This window comes from Frankliniella occidentalis, unplaced genomic scaffold (genome assembly GCF_000697945.3).
Source record: "Frankliniella occidentalis isolate FOCC.00 unplaced genomic scaffold, Focc_3.1 Scaffold30, whole genome shotgun sequence".
Taxonomy (NCBI): domain Eukaryota; kingdom Metazoa; phylum Arthropoda; class Insecta; order Thysanoptera; family Thripidae; genus Frankliniella; species Frankliniella occidentalis.
Genome location: NW_026267160.1, coordinates 1,068,662 through 1,086,538, shown reverse-complemented (window position 1 = coordinate 1,086,538; position 17,877 = coordinate 1,068,662). Strand labels below are relative to the sequence as shown.

Sequence of the window (17,877 nt, the reverse complement as noted above, 5' to 3'; positions counted from 1 at the left end):
GCAGTGCTTCCGAGCGCAGCAAACGGCTCCGCGGAGGGAGCGGGTTACTCCTTATGGTGAGGCGACTGTAGAGAGGAGCTGAGCGACGCCCAGCCCGCCGTGCCGCAGCCGCAGCCAGTTCAGTCCGAGCCGAGAGTCAGCGCGGAGCGTATACCGAGCGCGCAACGAAAACCGAACAGACACCTCCTCTGCAGATGAAGAAGATGTTGATGACCCCAACCCCAAAGCCCCTTCCATAGTCAAGCCTGTCACACCTTTTGATCTATGTAAGATAGATAGTTCTAAGGTCTCTTCTGCTCCACCAGTCATTGATGTAAATGAGCTGGACACTTTGTGGGAAGCAAAGGTGTGCTTCTATTGAAATTTACAGAAATCATCTTTATTTTAGTCACCATGTCTTCTATCTTCATTTGCTATTGCCTTGTTACAGTTTTCTCAAAACATTGATGAGAGGGATCAGGTGGTAGCCACATTCGACCGGTACCAGGTCAGGAATAGAGACTTGTTCACTCTGAATGAACACAAGGAGTTGAATGATCAGGTTTGTATTTTATTAATTTATCAGTTGCAATTATATCTAACTCTTGACTTATAGTATTTTGTAATATGCAATGTACCTAATTGACTGAATTACTTTGGCAGATCATTAATGTGTACACAAAGCTACTTCAAGCGTATCAATTTGCACACGGGATTAAGGTATTCGCCTTGAGCACGTTCTTTTACTGTAGCCTTCTCAAAGGATCACATTTTGCAGTATCGAGATATACAAAAGATGTATGTACAATTCAAATTGTACTTAGAGAATGAGCTGTCAGTGATGTAATGTTAATTTTGTATTTAACTTTGCTCAGGTGAATATTTTCCTAGATTATCATTTTGTCACTGTGCCCATCCACATCAAAGAAAAGCATCACTGGGCTTTGGTTGTGATTGACATTCAGAGAAAACTTATTCAATATTTTGACAGTATGTTGTGGACTGGGACAGCACACACAAGGGTAGGCGGTTTAAAAATTTATTTGTGCAGCCTTTTTGATTCTCATTAGTCTGATCATGGTCTTATATATTTCATTTTTGACAGGCTATTCTGGAATATCTAAAGGCAGAGGCTGCTGCTCGTCTCTTTTCATTTGATGAAACTCAGTGGAAGAGAAGAGATATGAAGGTGAGAGAGGCATTATTCAATCAAATTTGATTCCCATTAACTGCATATGAATTCTTTTATGGTCCGTATTTTTCTTGCAGGGAGTCCCACAGCAAGTTAATAATGTAACTGATTGTGGTGTTTTCACCTGCTGTTACTCATATTTTGCTACTACTCCTCCTGCCAGTGGACGTGGAGCCTACTTGGAGTGGAAACGTAGTGCACATTACGTTGACCCTTTCACCCAGACAGATATTCCTGCGATCAGGCAGCAGATGAAGGATGACATAGTCAGCGTGCGATTCATTCCTCCCCTGTCTTCACCTAGTACTGCCTCTATTATTATCCCTCCACTCTTGCCACCTATTGTGAAAAATCAGAGGAAAAGAAAGGAACCCACAGCCAAAAGGAGCCAGTCGCCGACTAGGAAAAAAACGCGAATTCAGTGTCCATCTGCTGTTAAGATACCCCGATTCACTAAGAAAGTTGACGAGAACAAAGCCACTACTACAGATGGGGTCTACTTAGTGACAAGTGCCCATGTGCATTTAAGGAGTGCAAACTTCAAAAATGCCAACAATTGCCAGGGCTTGTATGTCTATTCAAGTCTCATTGCTTCTAGAAGTATTCAACAAGAAAAAGCCAGCTTCTCAACAGAGCAATTGGATGTGTTAATGTTTGCTGGTTACCAGCAATTTCAGGAGGCTGGAATGCTGTCAAATGTATTTCCATCTCAAGTTCTTGTATCTGGTCAATTGGTATCTTTAAAGTCCTGTGTCATATTGAGTGGACAATATTGTGCTACAGGTCGTGTTAAGGCCATGGCTGAGTTTCTTGATGGCATTAGTCCGGAAGAATCTCAAAACTGTAGTTTTGTTCTACAAGGTCATGGTCGGTCGGTTTGCTTTTGGCAAACTGAAGGTGGCAGGTATTTTGTTTTCAATGCTCATTGTGTTGATATTAACAATGTCGTTTCAGCCAAATCTGGTGCTGCTAGACTCTACCGATGTATGTCATCTCTTGCAGTTGGCAACTTGGTTTTTAAAAATGATGTCCACGACCTATCTACATATGAATTGTATAAAGTTTATTGTGTCTAATATTACCAACTGTGTGCCTGTGTTACCTTGTATTATATCCTCGTTAGCAAGGCTGTGAAGTATTTCAATTTTATTTCATTATGTATTTATCATTGACAAATATTTTGAGTTTTATGAACTTCTTTGTTCTAGTCTAAAAAGTTTATTTCATTTCTTTGTATCTAATATACAAACTAGTCATTTCTCATTATCAATTGCCCCATACTATTTTGCTTATATTTTCAATGACTGCCTCACGTACAATGTGTGACAAATTATGTTATTATTATTATTATTTTATTTTTTGGCTGAGCGATTAGAGAAGCCTATTACTCCAGTGATGATCAAAAAGTTTCGCGGCTGTCTGTCTGTGTGTCTGTCTGTCTGTCATCGCGATAACTCAAAAACGAATTGAGCTAGTTATATCTGAATGTGTTATGAACTACTGTATTATCACATGTCATGTGTGACAGTTTATGTTATCTGAATGTGTTATGAACTACTGTATTATCACATATCATGTGCGACAGTTTATGTTATCTGAATGTGTTATGAACTGCACTGTATTATTTATATTTTTTCAATGAATGCCTCACATTTGGTCTGTGAGAAATGATTTTGTCGGAAATACTTCTTTTTTGACGAACAGTTTTTACTTGTGTATTTTCTTATTTAGTAGATGTTGATTGTTCAAATACACATTATTTCATCCTCAATTACTGCGTTTTCTTCCCAATCACCTAGAACTCAATAGACATTCTTGTCTTTTACGTGTAAATGTCAAAACATTTACTGTACCATAGGAACAAAACTAAAGGTACTTTGACTAGGCAGCTGGCTTTTGAAGGATGTCGAGATGGTTCACTTTCGTAAAACTTCTGACACTGGTACATTAGGGGGATAAGGAGAAAATATCGAAAACTACATCTCAAAACAGCACGTCAGTGTCCCTTTCACATCACCATGGAAGATGGAAATAAAGAAAATGGTGTACAAACTGGCTGCACAGTGCTCATCTCTGTACATTCCTGATTCCTGTAATGTCCATATTGTGTGATGACATGTTTTCTGTTCCTTAAAAACCGATAACGAAAATGGTGCGTTTGGTCATGGTTTGGTTCTCTGTTGACATCGTCATCTATGAGGAGGAATAAAACATTATAATTTTATGTGGATACAGGTATATCCAGTGCTCAACTTAAAATTGTCGGCATTCGTTTGGTCATTGTTTTATCGCTTTCCGATACAGTAATTTGATTGTTAACCCATCACGTATATATGGACTATTTTTGTGCGCGCAGTGCTTCCGAGCGCAGCAAACGGCTCCGCGGAGGGAGCGGGTTACTCCTTATGGTGAGGCGACTGTAGAGAGGAGCTGAGCGACGCCCAGCCCGCCGTGCCGCAGCCGCAGCCAGTTCAGTCCGAGCCGAGAGTCAGCGCGGAGCGTATACCGAGCGCGCAACGAAAACCGAACAGACACCACCCGCCGCCGTGCCCGACCCCATCGCGGAGTGCAACAGCGTGTCGTGACAGTAGTAGTGCAAACCACACCGCCGCCACCATGTCGGCCGGACTCAGTTGCGGGAGTAGCGTCATCAAGTACCTTCTGTTCATCTTCAACTTCGTCTTCGCGGTGAGTTTTTCCGTCCTTTTTGGACGCGAGTATGGCGCTCGTTGTTGATGCGGGTTTCCATGGCGGCGGCCGCCGCGCGCTCATGGCCCTCATGGCGTGGCCATTATCTAGCAGCACTGTTAAAAAAAATTGTAAATTTATCACACCCTTTGTAATGACTAGTGTGTTAAAAAAATATCATCGTTCGTTTTTATTGGCACGTGGCAAAATTCCTTCTACTTTGCCCGCAGTGGTCCATAACAATGATTCCCACGTTTCACCATGTTGTAAAACCACAACAATATCGTTGTAAAGTTTGATAGCAAGATGTATCGTCACAGAACAAACAAATTTGTTTTATTACAATTTTTTTGGTGCAGACGAAAGTAAATGACCACTATTTTGGAATGAAAATTCGTTTCAGGAAATTTGGTGAATGTTGTTGGATTACAACATGTGTTGTTTTTCAACAACATTTGTTGCTATCAAACTTTACATCAAATGTGTTGTAAATTTACAACAAAATTTTTAACAGTGAGGTGTGTTTCCGGCCGGTGTGCGTCTCTGGGGGGAAAGAGGGGGAGGCGGAGGCAGGAGGAAAATGTTGTAAAATGTGACCGCGGCCGCGGGCTCCTCGGCTTCCTCCCCGCGCAGATACGCCCCCACGCATGCCTGCCTCGCAGCCTCGCGGTTAGCAGCAGCGGTCGTCAACAACAATGGCTAGACACGCCCACCCCACACCCTTGGCGCAGCTTCGCTGTTCGTCGCCAGCTAGAGGAAGGCCCCCATGTGAGCTGGCCGCTGCTGGCTTGCCCGGCAACCACGTAACAATATGTGGTTCGAAAAAAGTTTTTGTTTGCTCCGTCCGGCATTCCCCGTTGATGCCTCGCCGCGGTGCAGAGAATGTCACGACTACTCCGTACTCAGTGTCGCCACCGGCTTTGTTCGCCGCCCCGTCCTGCTTCTGCCGGGTCTGTCGCAACGCTGTGTCGCGTTCCGATTGAAATCTCTTGGTAGTTAATCCAGTCCACCCTGGCTGGAAATCGCTCGCGTTTGTTCAAGGTGGACCGACTGGGCCGGCGGCTGAGCGCTCGTCGTAGCGGCAGAGCAGCGTCGTCAAGACGAAAGAAGGCGTCCCCCTTCCCCCATTCCCCCTCCGGCTTATCCCCCTCCCCCCTCTCTCCGGGGCCCGGCTTCCAGACGACTTGCTGGGGATTCTTCGTGTCCTTGAAGAGGCAAAGGTTACGACAAGGAAGGGGAAGCCGGTCGGCCGAGCCCGGGCCGAGGAAGTTATTACTGGAGCGGCCTGGACACGCTGCTCCTGGCGCTGGAGCCGCCCCAGGCCGGCGCGTCGGCTCAAAACAAAACCACGAGGAGCGGCCGGGCCGCGCATCGGATACGCCCCCTACTCCCCCCCCCCAAATCAGTCTTGATTCCAGCAGGTGTATACTCCCCCTCTCCGGTCGCCGGTGCTCAATCGAATTCGAATAATGGTTTTACGACCGAGCTCAGCCGGGCCGGCTCGTAGGGCCAGCCAGCGGGTACTGTGTGAGGGCTGCCGAATGCGGGGGTCTGGGTTGCCTTTCTGATAGTCGTGAATCGCACGCGTCGAAGATCTCGCCGCTCTGCCACCGCCCTGGCAGCCAAAGGTCATATCTCCTCCCGAGAAACCTGCCGTGGTACCCTTTGCCGATGACCCCCGCCGGCCGGGCCGCGCGACGCGGCGGTCGATTCGAACCCCTCGGTCGGCATTGATTAGCACCGAGGGTTATTCGCGTTCCCATTCACACAGGCCAATTATTCGATAGCAACAAAGGAGACGCCCTTTCCTTTCGCGAACCGGGAGGCGCTTTGCCTCGAGTGTCGCTGGCATCGTAAACAAACCGCTGCCTATTTCCGAGCCCGTTTGCCGTGCCATGCCGTGCCGTGCCTATCTCGCTCCGGTCTGGTGGTTGCGCCAGCAGCAGGCAATGGTGTGGTGTGCTCTGTGCTGCTAAATAGTGTCGTGGACGGGCCCGGTGCCGCCGCGGGCGCGGGCTGCTTCAACAGGTGCTCTTGCTCCTACCGGCGGCGGGGTGCGGGGCGGCGGGGCGCGGGAGGGACACCGCGCAGAGCACTACCATCGCGCTGCATGCACAACCCCCTCTCCTCCCCCTCTCTCCCCCCAGGTTACCGTGGAACCGGCGAGCTGCTGAGCCGCGAGCTCGCCTTTGCCGCTCCGTTCCCACGCTCAGCTCGCACACATCCTGGTTCAGGACGACGACGACGACGTCGCCGTGGCCCGCTCGTTGGCGCGCCGCATATGTGTGTCGGACGTCGTTGACCCGATGCGGTGTGTGCCACCCCTTTGAGGATGCTCTAGAAGTGCACGAGGAGGGCTGGTCTGGTCGATGCAACCCTCCTCGGTTCGGCCTCCTTCGCGACCCCCGCGGGGCTGCGGCGCCCATGCGGCCGAGTTGGTGTGGGGTGAGAGGAGGCACTGCCACGCCCTGCCACCGCACCTCCCCATCGGGGATATCGACGTGCTTGGTGGTGGTGACCCAGGAAGGCAAACACCCCGAGTAGTGATTTCGGAGAAAGCCTTTCTGGCCGCCGCTTCAGCCGCTCTTCGGCCCGCCGGGGGGCCCGGGGCGCGGCGTGCTAACTGGGAGATGACTGCGCCGCTGTTAGCGCGTCGGTCAGAACGAGCTGCTCATTCCTAAACGAGCGTCGCACGAGCCGGAGCCACACTGCGTCGAAAGTGCAAATAGGGTTATCCCACACGACGAAGGGGCCATCCTGTCCTTATTGGGCACCCGTGCCTCGGCTAACGTGGTCCGAAAGTCGGAAATCACCACGTTACTTGTGTCGTCCATTTTTTTTTCTCTTTATTGTCAGACGAGTTTTCATCCCTGACACCCGAACGAGGTGCGCGGGGCGGGCCGCTTGTAAGATGACGGATTCCTTTCTCTTTCGGGCCGATGTCTCTCCCAGGATGGACCGCGCCGGGTCGAGTCGGGCCACTTTCCCCCATGCGGTGTGGTAGTACGCCCGGTGTGCGGTACGCCCGCGGCACAACCGCACCGAGCGGCAACGCCCTCGGAACACCCGCTCGCCCCACCATGTGACATGGAGTCACTGCAAGTGTCCGGGCGTTCTTCTTACTCGTGAGGATGACTCCTCAGAGAGGCTCGCGGCCGGCAGAGGCGCGGCGCGGTGACTGGTTCTCCGGTGTCGTGTCGCTTCTTCCAGACGAGTTGACGCCGCATGAGGCGCGGTGCGGATGGAGCCGGTGGCGACGGCCAGGCGGACAACGCGCGAGGACCGTGGAATACCAGAATAACCGATACCCACGGCTATCGCACCTAGAAGGTCACGCCGGGGCTTGCGTCGTGAGATAGGTATTGTTGGAATGCCGTGTCAACGACCACGTGACCCCGGGGGCGGCAGCGCAGCCGTCACCGCCAGAGCCGCGGACGCGGACGGCGCGTAGGTGCGGTGCAGCGCCCGCCGGAAACGGCCGCCCAGCCCCGGCCAATCTCGCTTGGCCCGCGCCGCACCTTGAGTCGTCCCGCCTCGGACGGCCGGAAGCTGCCCCACCCGCGGCGTCGGCGTCACCCGGGCCGCCAGGCTAGAAGGATATCGGCGACTTGAACTGAACCTTACTCGGGTTGGCCGCAGAGCACAGCCACAGCAGCAGGCGTCGCCGGGCGGCAATGTTGATACCCCCCATGATGTGCTAAACGTGTCGCATTCAACTCATCTGGTTCCGTGTTTGAAACTTTTGTTTTACTTATTACCTTCGGGTCCCGCTATAGCGCGATTCAGTGCAATGCCCTATCGATTTCTCGAGATGAGTTTGGCTGTCGCGGCGTGGCCGAACTTGCGCCTCTCTCTTCTCCCTATCCCGTCCCAGCAGCACGCGCCTTCGCCCATGCGCGCCGCTGCCGCCGAAAATAGCACCTCCCCGTCGTCATCCGGAGCCCCCAAATGATGCTTGCTCGGCGCCACGCCCTCCCGCGGGACGGAGCAGACAGTGTCATTTCTATCTCGGTGACCCCGGCCGCTGCCGCCGACACGCACGCGGGCGGGCGGGCGGGCGGCTCCGGCCGCGGGCCGCGGGCCGTGGGCGGGGCGGGGCCCACCACCTCCTCGCATTCTTATGCAATAAGTTTTTTCGAGCCGGTTTCCACTCTCGCTGTCGTGGCGACCGGTTACTTTGGCTCGGCCGGCCTGCCAGACTCGCTGGTTCGATGAGTTCCACTGCCAGAAATAGTACACATGTGCCGTTTGCTTCGAGGAAAATTGCCCATGCTCCTCCTGTCAACATATGACACTACCGTTTTTCTCCCTGAATCAAACAAGTGATCCCGTCGGACTTAAAGAATCGAAATAATTCTTGATGGTTGATAGCTAGGCTTGACCCTCGTGCCTCACCAATGCGTTGCTTCTCTCACCCCCGTGTGCGGTGCCTGCCTCAGCGCCGCGCTTCCACGCGCACCGGATGAGTCGCCTCCAGGTCGAATTGATTATCTGCGGTGCTCCGTGCCGTGGGATCGGCTGGGCTGTTAGTACTCCACAGTATACTGAGGAGTTTGGTGGACTGCTTCACTCCGGCCCGGGGCCTCAAGTGGCGGAACGTCCGTCTATTTTAGAGCAGGCTCAGAAATATTCTCATCCCACCACTTATTCCGTATTCAAACCAACATTACAACCATAACAACAACCATACATTTACATCGAGGATCCCCTATGATTGTTATCAATTGTCAAAGGAATCGTTCAGAAAGAACTACGTTCGCCGTCGCCGTTACCAACCGGTCAAGCTCGCAAAGCGCCTGGTGGGTAGACAACATCTTGCCTGCAGTGCATGCGTGTACTGCGGGGCGGCCTACCTTGAGTCTCGCAGGCGCCGAGCCGAGCTCCCGTAATGCATAATGTGCCGAATGAATCTGAGGAAAACTGACGTAGTTTCTGGACGATGCCACCCCCACCCCCCCACCCCACCCCCTTTTATTATTTTTTTCCAATGAGCTCGGCACAACCTGCCGGGGACGCGGTGCACCCCGCTGCACCACGTCGACCGCCTGCCTGCCCGCGCGGCAACGCTGTGCTGCCGTGACGTGCCGGGCCGGCCACTGTAGTGAACAGACTTGGCTTTTGCCTGCCCAGACCATTCTCCGAGTGGTGCTTGCCTCTGCTCTAATTTTGAACAGTCATAAACCGCCCGCGCGGTGCGGGTTTTCGTGTCCACTGACTAGACTATACTCGAGGCGCCGCCCAACGTCTCAAATAATAGGTTTTTCCGTCGGACCGAAAAGAACGTTCCCGAGGATGAACAACTGATAATATTTTTGGGCGCACATGTGCTGTTTTTATGAGACGTTCTTTCGAGCACGCCGCCGAACTTATTTCCCTGTGCTCACGGCTCGGGTGCGCGGGCAGGCAGAGGGCCCCAGGCCCGCCTCGACACGTCTTTGCACAGGTGGTCGCTCTGCCCGATGTCCTCTGCCCCGGCCTTCCTCGGCCTCGCGGTGAGTCTCGCCCCCCGGTCCCATACGTGGCACTCGTGTGACGACGCGGCGTCTCCCGCCGTCACGCCCGTCACCGTACACCGCGGTGACTCACGCTACCTTTGCGCTGCGGGCGCCTCGATGAGTCACGCTTCGTCACGTGACGTAAACGCTCCCGCTGGACCGCCGCGGTTGCCTCCTGCCCGCGCGGCCGCGACGCTGAGGTTCACGCCGCCTCGCCTGCCGAGTGTTTCGGGACGGCGGCGGCGTGTGTTGTTGCCTGGCGTGCTGCCCAAAAAACCACCACCACCGAAACGCTCCCCGTTGATGCTCAAATCCTTCCCGCGCGTGTATTTGCTTCTGCTAGTCTGATTGAACGCAGCTGCCGGGCTGGACCGGGATGCTGCTATCCAATGCAGATAGGCATGCGCACAGGAGGAGTCGCTGAGCCGCGGAGCCTCCGCGGTGCATTGTGCGGTACAGGGTCATTCCCCGCTGAGGAGGGGGGGGGGAGTGCCCGAGCTTGTCCTGTACGGCACTCCCACGCACTCGACATCTCTCCCTCTCACTTGCTCACTCGGCTCGGGTTAACTGACAACAACGACGACGTGTTCGTTCGCCCGCGGGCCAGCCGCGCCCTGCTGCTGCTGGGGCAGCTACTTGTGCAGCTGCGGAATGCTCTCTGCCCTCGCGGGATCATGAGGCTCCCCGACGTCGCGTGTTCCCCGAGCAACACCGAGGCTGATCGAGCGGGCGCCGTCGTGTGGAAAACCTTGGTCCAGTAGTAAAGTCACCGCAAGTCACGGGGCTTTCGGTTTGTTTTTCCTCGCATCGCCTACTTCCAGTCTCTCGCCTCTGATGCTGATGGGCGCGTAGGCGAGTGTTTGACCGGCGTCGTCGCGCACGAGAACGGGTTGGTATATGGCGTGAGCTTCCCCAATTTTGGAGGGCGAGTCGCTAAGTCCCCGACGAGGTGGCCGCCGCCGGCGTATGGCCTGTGTCAATTGACTGTGATGATGGGCTGCGACAGCCTGGCACGGGCAACGCCGCGGCCGCGGCTTTGGGTAGATGGATGGATGGAACACTTTCAGTTTTAGCACTGCCATCAACGACCGCAAAATGCTTGTTTCCTGCTGTTCTCCCTCATTTTTTTCTTCCACCCCAGAAACAGTAAAAACCAGGCGGAGACGCTCGTCTAGTTCGATCGAACCGCTCCGAGGCTGGGCCTGGGCGTAGTAACGTAAGGACTTCCCCCTCTCCCTCCCCAGGCGTCTAAAACTGTCTGAAATGGTTTCTTTGTGCTGAAGCCGCAGCCCCTCCCCCATTTTACGCCGGAAAAAAACTACCGTAGTTTCAGCAGTCGGCCCACATTCCACGTGAGGAGGCATCAACCTCCAACGAACTGTGGCGCGTTTTCCCTTTTCCTTTTCTATACCTCCTAATTTCTTTCTCGCCTGTGGGACATGGAGGTGTTGAGGCCGGGGTTGGGGTGGGGTGGGGGGGATATTAAACAGCAATCTGGCCCCGGCTGGCTACGTTATGCCCTCGCCATGAGTTCCGCCCCCCCCCCTCGCCATGAGTTCCGCCCCCCCCCCCCCCCCCCCCTCCCCTCTCTTACGATCTGCACGTGCCACCCGCGCCTCCCATGATGGCAGCAAACCAGCAGAGCTGCGCGAGCTGCGCCGCGGTTGTGAAGCCGGCGAACACAACAACCGGCGGCCTGTTCTGCGCTGCGTTGTGTCGCCGCTCCCCAGAGCAGAGTGCGCGCCGCCGAGTGGCGGGCCGGGGCGGGCCGGGGCGGGGGCGTGGCGCCGCAGTGCCACTACCTCGGTGACATCACCCGCATCGCCAGGTCGGTCCGCGCCAACGAGGCTCGCGGGGGAGTGCCGGGCACGGGGCGCAAGCGACCGAGCGTGCAGAGTCTTTAGGTCCGTCATTTGCCGTTGTTACAAAACTGCACTAATTTTAGCCTTTCCGAGCTCTCATGACGCCTCGTAGGTAGGCAACATCTCGCCCGTAGGGCATGCGTGTCCTGCGTGGTGGCCTACCCCACAGCTCGCAGGCGCCGAACTCCCCTCATTTTTTGCCGAGAGAACCCCAGCAAAATGGTCGTACTTTCTTGACGAGCTCTTACTCCGCGCCCCGCCCGCGGCGCCACCGAGTTTGTTGTTGCCTGCCTCTCTTGCCGGAAGGAAGGGGAGGGTCTCGCCGCGCAGCAGAGAGGGTCTTGTGCGACCTTCACCCTTGCGGGACCTTTCGTTGCACGGCACTGCACTGCTGCCGCGCGTAACTGGACAGGACTTGTTGTTGGGGTCCGAGCTGCAGGCGGGGTGGAAACTCTTTTTTTGCTCTTGCTGATTTGCATAGGCCCGTGCCGCGCTAGGCCGGCAGTGAAGTAGGGACGAAGAGCAGAAGCATGCAGGGGCGTCCGTCTACATGAACCGGCGGCCCGGCAGGGGATCGTCCAGAAAGTACGGCCGCGTCCGTTTCCTCCGATTCCTTTTGAAAATTTACGGCAGCTCGGCGCCTGCGAGACTCGGGGTAGGCCACCCCGCAGTACATGCATGCACTACAGACAAGATCTTGGCTATCTACCAGGCGCTTTGGGAGCTCCCTGGGGCTGGACTTGGCAGCTTCGCAACGGCGAATGACGGACGTACTTTCTGGATGATCCCCCGAGCCGGCGCCATTGATGCGGCCTTCATGTTTGGCGAAGGGGTTGCACCGGCGGCAGGCGGGGGAAGGTGCGCGGTTGTTCACCCCGATCTGGTTGTTGCCGCGAACGGGAGGGACCTGGGGGGGGGGGGGTGAAGGGGCTTATCATATTGACCGGGCCCGACCCCTCCCCTCTGCACCTGTCCTAGGTCAGTGTGCCTCGCGCCGGGGGAGAGGGGCGGGACTTGCACACAGAGCCCTACATGTGCCCACATTTAGGGCCCTAGGACGCCGTACTCCTCCGCGCCTGGCCGACGCCGGGTCCGTCACGTCATAGCGCCGGTGCTCTGTAGTGGTGTCCAATGGTCGGTCGCTCGGCGTCGATGGGTGCCCATCGGGCGAGCGAGAGGGACGGAGCTAGTGGCCGGCTAGCGCGTGCGAGAGAGACAGCAGACAGGTGGAGTGGGGGGTTGACCGACCATTGGACATCACTAGTGCTCTGGCCCGATGCGTAATCCGCTCTGTACTGTACAGTCGCGCGCGTAGCCTGGTTGACCTTGGCGCCGGGCCCGGGCCGCGGGTGGGCCCGGGCCGGCCGCCGGCCGTGTCCAGGCCGCCGTAGAGCTATGCCCCTCCAACCTCCAAGGCTGACCCCCCGCCGCCCCCTTCCCGCGCGGGGCGTCACAGGCTTCTTATCCTCTTTGTATTCCGGTGAGGCGCGACTGGGTGCAGCTGAGCACGGCGCGTGAGGTTATGCCCCCTACCCCCTCCCCCTCCCCCTGTCAGTCCACCTTCACCACTCGAAAAATATGCTGAGACGGCGCTATAGATTTTCGTTAGCTATCCATATAGCTGGGAAACTGTTTCTCCTCTCTAAATTGAGCCACGCGGTGTTCCGATCCGAACGCCCGTTCCGTAGTGCCCGTTGGTATTGCCGCCACGCCCCACCACGGCCAAGGCCAGGCACCACGCAGCAGTGCTCTCGGTCACGTTTCCACCGTCGTCGTTCGCCGATGTGGAGCCCGACTTGTGTGGCGCGGCGGAGCTTCTAGTGAGGGGGTCTTTTAGGGCACAACATTTTACGAGATGACTCAAACTCAAGGGTACATCTGTTCTGTCCTTGAGCTCTAAACTGTGCGTGTGAACATTTGTCGGCGGCGCGCGCGGCATGTCGCCTAGCCACGCCCTTACACCCCACCCAACCACCCCACACTCCGTACCCCGCCCCACCCCACCCCACCTCGTTTCGCTGTTTGCCTGCCTTTTGGGGCTATCTCGTGCGTCGCACTCTCCTGTCCGAGTGGAAGTAGTGATTGTTCCCGTGCAGTATAGGCGACATCCTTTGCTTCGTTTGTGCATATTGCTCACGTGTTCATGAAAGTTGCAAACTGGGCCCGTCCCTTGGGCCCCGATTTGTTTTTGTGCAGTATAACATCGGTTTCTCATCCTCATTTCCAGCTATGCGGCCTCCTCCTGGTCGTCCTGGGCGCGCTGTCGCTGAACGCCATGGCGCCGCTGTCGCAGATCGGGAACCACATCGACTCGTCCGCCATCGTCCTGATCGTGGCGGGCGCCATCATCTTCATCATCGCCTTCTACGGCTGCTGCGGCGCCGTGCAGGAGAGCAGCTGCATGCTCATCACGGTGAGGACTCGCGGGGATGGTGGTGTGATAACCCCCCCACAATGGTGTCTGATAACGCGTGGTTGTGTTTCTAGTTCGCCGTGCTGCTCCTGGTGATCATCATCGTCGAGGTGATCGCGTGCGTGCTGGCCTTCATGTACAGCTCCCAGGCACAGAGTGAGGTGACCGACGGCATCAGGACCCTGTTCGAGAAGGCGCGCCAGGGCGACGACAGATACGCCAGCGAGGCCGTCGACTACTTCCAGAGCAAGGTAAGTGTGCACCTTCTCGGCGACCACTTCGCTTTCACCTGACCCCTTGGGTTTACTAAACTGAACCCTTTACTGCCTGCCGCAGCTTCAGTGCTGCGGTGCCGACGGTCCCTCGGCCTGGGGCACGGGCCCGCTGACTCTGCGCCCCTCGTGCTGCGGTGGCTCGTCCGTCTGCACCGTCGTCAACGCTTACCCCAACGGCTGCAGGACCGCCATCGCCGACTTCCTCAAGACCAACGGCAAGATCGTGGGCGGAGTGGCTATCGGCGTGGCCGTCGTGGAGGTGAGTAGTGGGGCCGTTCACAAACCACGTGGACACTGGGGGGGGGGGTCGGTGTACAAATATTATGGGGTACCAAACGGATCAGGTCGTTGGAGGCTAAAGAGGCCCTATGATATTTTTACCCCGGGATACAAATATCATGGGGTCTCCTTGGACTTCAATGACCGTCCAGATCCTTTTAGGACTCCAAAATATTCGGATTGTGGGAGCGATGCGTTCGGCTAAGGAGCGAACAGCGTAGCGAACCATTTTATTGCCATTATCATTGTGAGTAGATTTTGAGAAACTTTTCTGTCGCAGCTGGTTGGAGTGTGGTTCGCGTTGGGTCTGGCTGGAGCCATCAAGAAGGCGGAGCGCGGCGGGCAGCGAGGATACTAGACAAAGCTCCTCGCTTTTGGTTTATGAACTTGACTGGCTCTCAAGATGATCAAAAGACGTGTCGTGCAAGTGTCGTGTGTTGTTAACTACCGTACTTTTTAGGCTATTTATGTTTTTAAATTTTTTCTTTTTGCCTTTACCTCTTTTCATTCCTGATGACTTTTTAAAAATAATGAACTTTATAATAAAACTATCATTCCCGCCGACCTTATGAAATTAGGGGATGTGCGTATTGCTAATGCAAGCCCAAAGAACGTTTTGTACAGTTACCGGTATGGACAGTCCGTCCGCTGTATCCTTTAGTGGGATTCGCCACTTTTATTGCCTGAAGTTAAACTTAAAAGAAATACCTTAAGTTTTTGTATAATTTTATTATAGATATTATTAAATTAAAATTTTAAAATATTAGCCTTGTCTATGATCTCATTTGCTAAGTCCTCTACAAATTCAAAATACAATCCGAGCTCCTGGAACAGATGGACACCATGCCCTGCTCACCTACTTTTTTTTTGTTGTCCGACTGGCCTTCTATCACCCAATTTTGTCAGGTGTTCCGGCCAGCCACTTACTCAGCAGCCGGTAGAGGGGGCGGGAGGGGGAACTCCCAAGCGTTACGCTGCTGGGTGGTGGTGGCGTGTGGCCAGCTCAGCTTGGAGTTTGGAGTGCGTTCGAGCGCGCGACGAAAACATGTGACTCTTTCGGACGTTAAGTCCCCCCCCCCCTTCCCTTCCTTTTCCGATGGGACGTATACGAGGCCAACGAAGGCCGCCCGGGACGCCCGCGGCGCCATGCCCGTCCCGTCCGTGCACATGTGCGTCCTTGGCGTTATATCCCCAAGTCCCCGGCGAGAGAGAACCTCTTCATTTCGATCTGTCGAAAATTTGGAGTTAGTGCGCCGGTCCGGGTGGATAGAGCAGAGCAGCCCGCTAACCGACCTATGGTTCTTTGCTCACCCTGCTCAGTCTCGAGGCCGATCGCCAGACTCCGGAAGCGATTCCAGAAGAGGCCAATATAATGATCCTCCTGCGCCCCTCCCTGCCTCCCTGACGCGTCAAGCACAATCTTGCCCGAGGCCTCCGTGTTTGGGTGCCCTCCCCCTGTCAGTCCACCTTCACCATTCGAAAAATATGCTGAGACGGCGCTATAGATTTTCGTTAGCTATCCATATTGCTGGGAAACTGTTTCGCTTCTCTAAATTGAGCCACGCGGTGTTCCGATCCGAACGCCCGTTCCGTAGTGCCCGTTGGTACTGCCGCCACGCCCCACCACGGCCAAGGCCAGGCACCACGCAGCAGTGCTCTCGGTCACGTTTCCACCGTCGTCGTTCGCCGATGTGGAGCCCGACTTGTGTGGCGCGGCGGAGCTTCTAGTGAGGGGGTCTTTTAGGGCACAACATTTTACGAGATGACTCAAACTCAAGGGTACATCTGTTCTGTCCTTGAGCTCTAAACTGTGCGTGTGAACATTTGTCGGCGGCGCGCGCGGCATGTCGCCTAGCCACGCCCTTACACCCCACCCAACCACCCCACACTCCGTACCCCGCCCCACCCCACCCCACCTCGTTTCGCTGTTTGCCTGCCTTTTGGGGCTATCTCGTGCGTCGCACTCTCCTGTCCGAGTGGAAGTAGTGATTGTTCCCGTGCAGTATAGGCGACATCCTTTGCTTCGTTTGTGCATATTGCTCACGTGTTCATGAAAGTTGCAAACTGGGCCCGTCCCTTGGGCCCCGATTTGTTTTTGTGCAGTATAACATCGGTTTCTCATCCTCATTTCCAGCTATGCGGCCTCCTCCTGGTCGTCCTGGGCGCGCTGTCGCTGAACGCCATGGCGCCGCTGTCGCAGATCGGGAACCACATCGACTCGTCCGCCATCGTCCTGATCGTGGCGGGCGCCATCATCTTCATCATCGCCTTCTACGGCTGCTGCGGCGCCGTGCAGGAGAGCAGCTGCATGCTCATCACGGTGAGGACTCGCGGGGATGGTGGTGTGATAACCCCCCCACAATGGTGTCTGATAACGCGTGGTTGTGTTTCTAGTTCGCCGTGCTGCTCCTGGTGATCATCATCGTCGAGGTGATCGCGTGCGTGCTGGCCTTCATGTACAGCTCCCAGGCACAGAGTGAGGTGACCGACGGCATCAGGACCCTGTTCGAGAAGGCGCGCCAGGGCGACGACAGATACGCCAGCGAGGCCGTCGACTACTTCCAGAGCAAGGTAAGTGTGCACCTTCTCGGCGACCACTTCGCTTTCACCTGACCCCTTGGGTTTACTAAACTGAACCCTTTACTGCCTGCCGCAGCTTCAGTGCTGCGGTGCCGACGGTCCCTCGGCCTGGGGCACGGGCCCGCTGACTCTGCGCCCCTCGTGCTGCGGTGGCTCGTCCGTCTGCACCGTCGTCAACGCTTACCCCAACGGCTGCAGGACCGCCATCGCCGACTTCCTCAAGACCAACGGCAAGATCGTGGGCGGAGTGGCTATCGGCGTGGCCGTCGTGGAGGTGAGTAGTGGGGCCGTTCACAAACCACGTGGACACTGGGGGGGGTCGGTGTACAAATATTATGGGGTACCAAACGGATCAGGTCGTTGGAGGCTAAAGAGGCCCTATGATATTTTTACCCCGGGATACAAATATCATGGGGTCTCCTTGGACTTCAATGACCGTCCAGATCCTTTTAGGACTCCAAAATATTCGGATTGTGGGAGCGATGCGTTCGGCTAAGGAGCGAACAGCGTAGCGAACCATTTTATTGCCATTATCATTGTGAGTAGATTTTGAGAAACTTTTCTGTCGCAGCTGGTTGGAGTGTGGTTCGCGTTGGGTCTGGCTGGAGCCATCAAGAAGGCGGAGCGCGGCGGGCAGCGAGGATACTAGACAAAGCTCCTCGCTTTTGGTTTATGAACTTGACTGGCTCTCAAGATGATCAAAAGACGTGTCGTGCAAGTGTCGTGTGTTGTTAACTACCGTACTTTTTAGGCTATTTATGTTTTTAAATTTTTTCTTTTTGCCTTTACCTCTTTTCATTCCTGATGACTTTTTAAAAATAATGAACTTTATAATAAAACTATCATTCCCGCCGACCTTATGAAATTAGGGGATGTGCGTATTGCTAATGCAAGCCCAAAGAACGTTTTGTACAGTTACCGGTATGGACAGTCCGTCCGCTGTATCCTTTAGTGGGATTCGCCACTTTTATTGCCTGAAGTTAAACTTAAAAGAAATACCTTAAGTTTTTGTATAATTTTATTATAGATATTATTAAATTAAAATTTTAAAATATTAGCCTTGTCTATGATCTCATTTGCTAAGTCCTCTACAAATTCAAAATACAATCCGAGC

The 17,877-nt window shown here is 54.7% G+C and overlaps 2 protein-coding genes across 8 annotated transcripts in view; both read left to right on the top strand.

Annotated features, from left to right (window-relative positions):
* The window catches only part of LOC113208186 (uncharacterized), a 4,485-nt gene extending 911 nt beyond the window's left edge, over positions 1–3,574 (top strand). The window contains exons 4-9 of the mRNA XM_052265772.1: positions 180–346; positions 431–541; positions 643–777; positions 855–1,001; positions 1,085–1,168; positions 1,249–3,574. Of these exons, the coding sequence (XP_052121732.1) occupies positions 180–346; positions 431–541; positions 643–777; positions 855–1,001; positions 1,085–1,168; positions 1,249–2,247 (1,643 nt within the window). The 3' untranslated portion in view covers positions 2,248–3,574. The remainder of the gene's footprint in view (positions 1–179; positions 347–430; positions 542–642; positions 778–854; positions 1,002–1,084; positions 1,169–1,248) is intronic.
* Positions 3,575–3,632: 58 nt separating this feature from the next.
* Positions 3,633–17,820, top strand: LOC113208205 (leukocyte surface antigen CD53). 7 transcript variants are annotated; one of them, XR_008010954.1, is made up of 6 exons: positions 3,634–3,859; positions 13,444–13,629; positions 13,704–13,880; positions 13,966–14,163; positions 14,464–14,663; positions 17,532–17,820. XR_008010954.1 is itself a non-coding variant. In XM_052265760.1 (5 exons), the coding sequence occupies exons 1-5, from the start codon at positions 3,788–3,790 to the stop codon at positions 17,410–17,412; spliced, it is 711 nt and encodes a 236-aa protein (XP_052121720.1). In that variant the 5' UTR covers positions 3,633–3,787; the 3' UTR covers positions 17,413–17,820. The 7 variants fall into 7 exon arrangements, 6 of the variants coding, with proteins under 6 accessions (XP_052121720.1, XP_052121718.1, XP_052121719.1 ...); XM_052265760.1 differs by lacking the exons at positions 13,444–13,629; positions 13,704–13,880; positions 13,966–14,163; positions 14,464–14,663 and adding exons at positions 16,318–16,503; positions 16,578–16,754; positions 16,840–17,037 and having other exon boundaries at positions 3,633–3,859; positions 17,335–17,820; XM_052265758.1 differs by lacking the exons at positions 13,704–13,880; positions 13,966–14,163; positions 14,464–14,663 and adding exons at positions 16,578–16,754; positions 16,840–17,037 and having other exon boundaries at positions 3,633–3,859; positions 17,335–17,820.
* Positions 17,821–17,877: the final 57 nt, after the last annotated feature.

What these genes read in the sequence shown, in the direction of transcription:
- LOC113208205 (XM_052265760.1), top strand. Translation starts at nt 3,788, where the DNA reads ATGTCGGCCGGACTCAGTTGCGGGAGTAGCGTCATCAAGTACCTTCTG. An exon ending in TCGACTACTTCCAGAGCAAG is followed by an intron (nt 16,755 to 16,839) that starts GTAAGTGTGCAC and finishes TGCCTGCCGCAG; the next exon opens with CTTCAGTGCTGCGGTGCCGA. An exon ending in TCGGCGTGGCCGTCGTGGAG is followed by an intron (nt 17,038 to 17,334) that starts GTGAGTAGTGGG and finishes TTTCTGTCGCAG; the next exon opens with CTGGTTGGAGTGTGGTTCGC.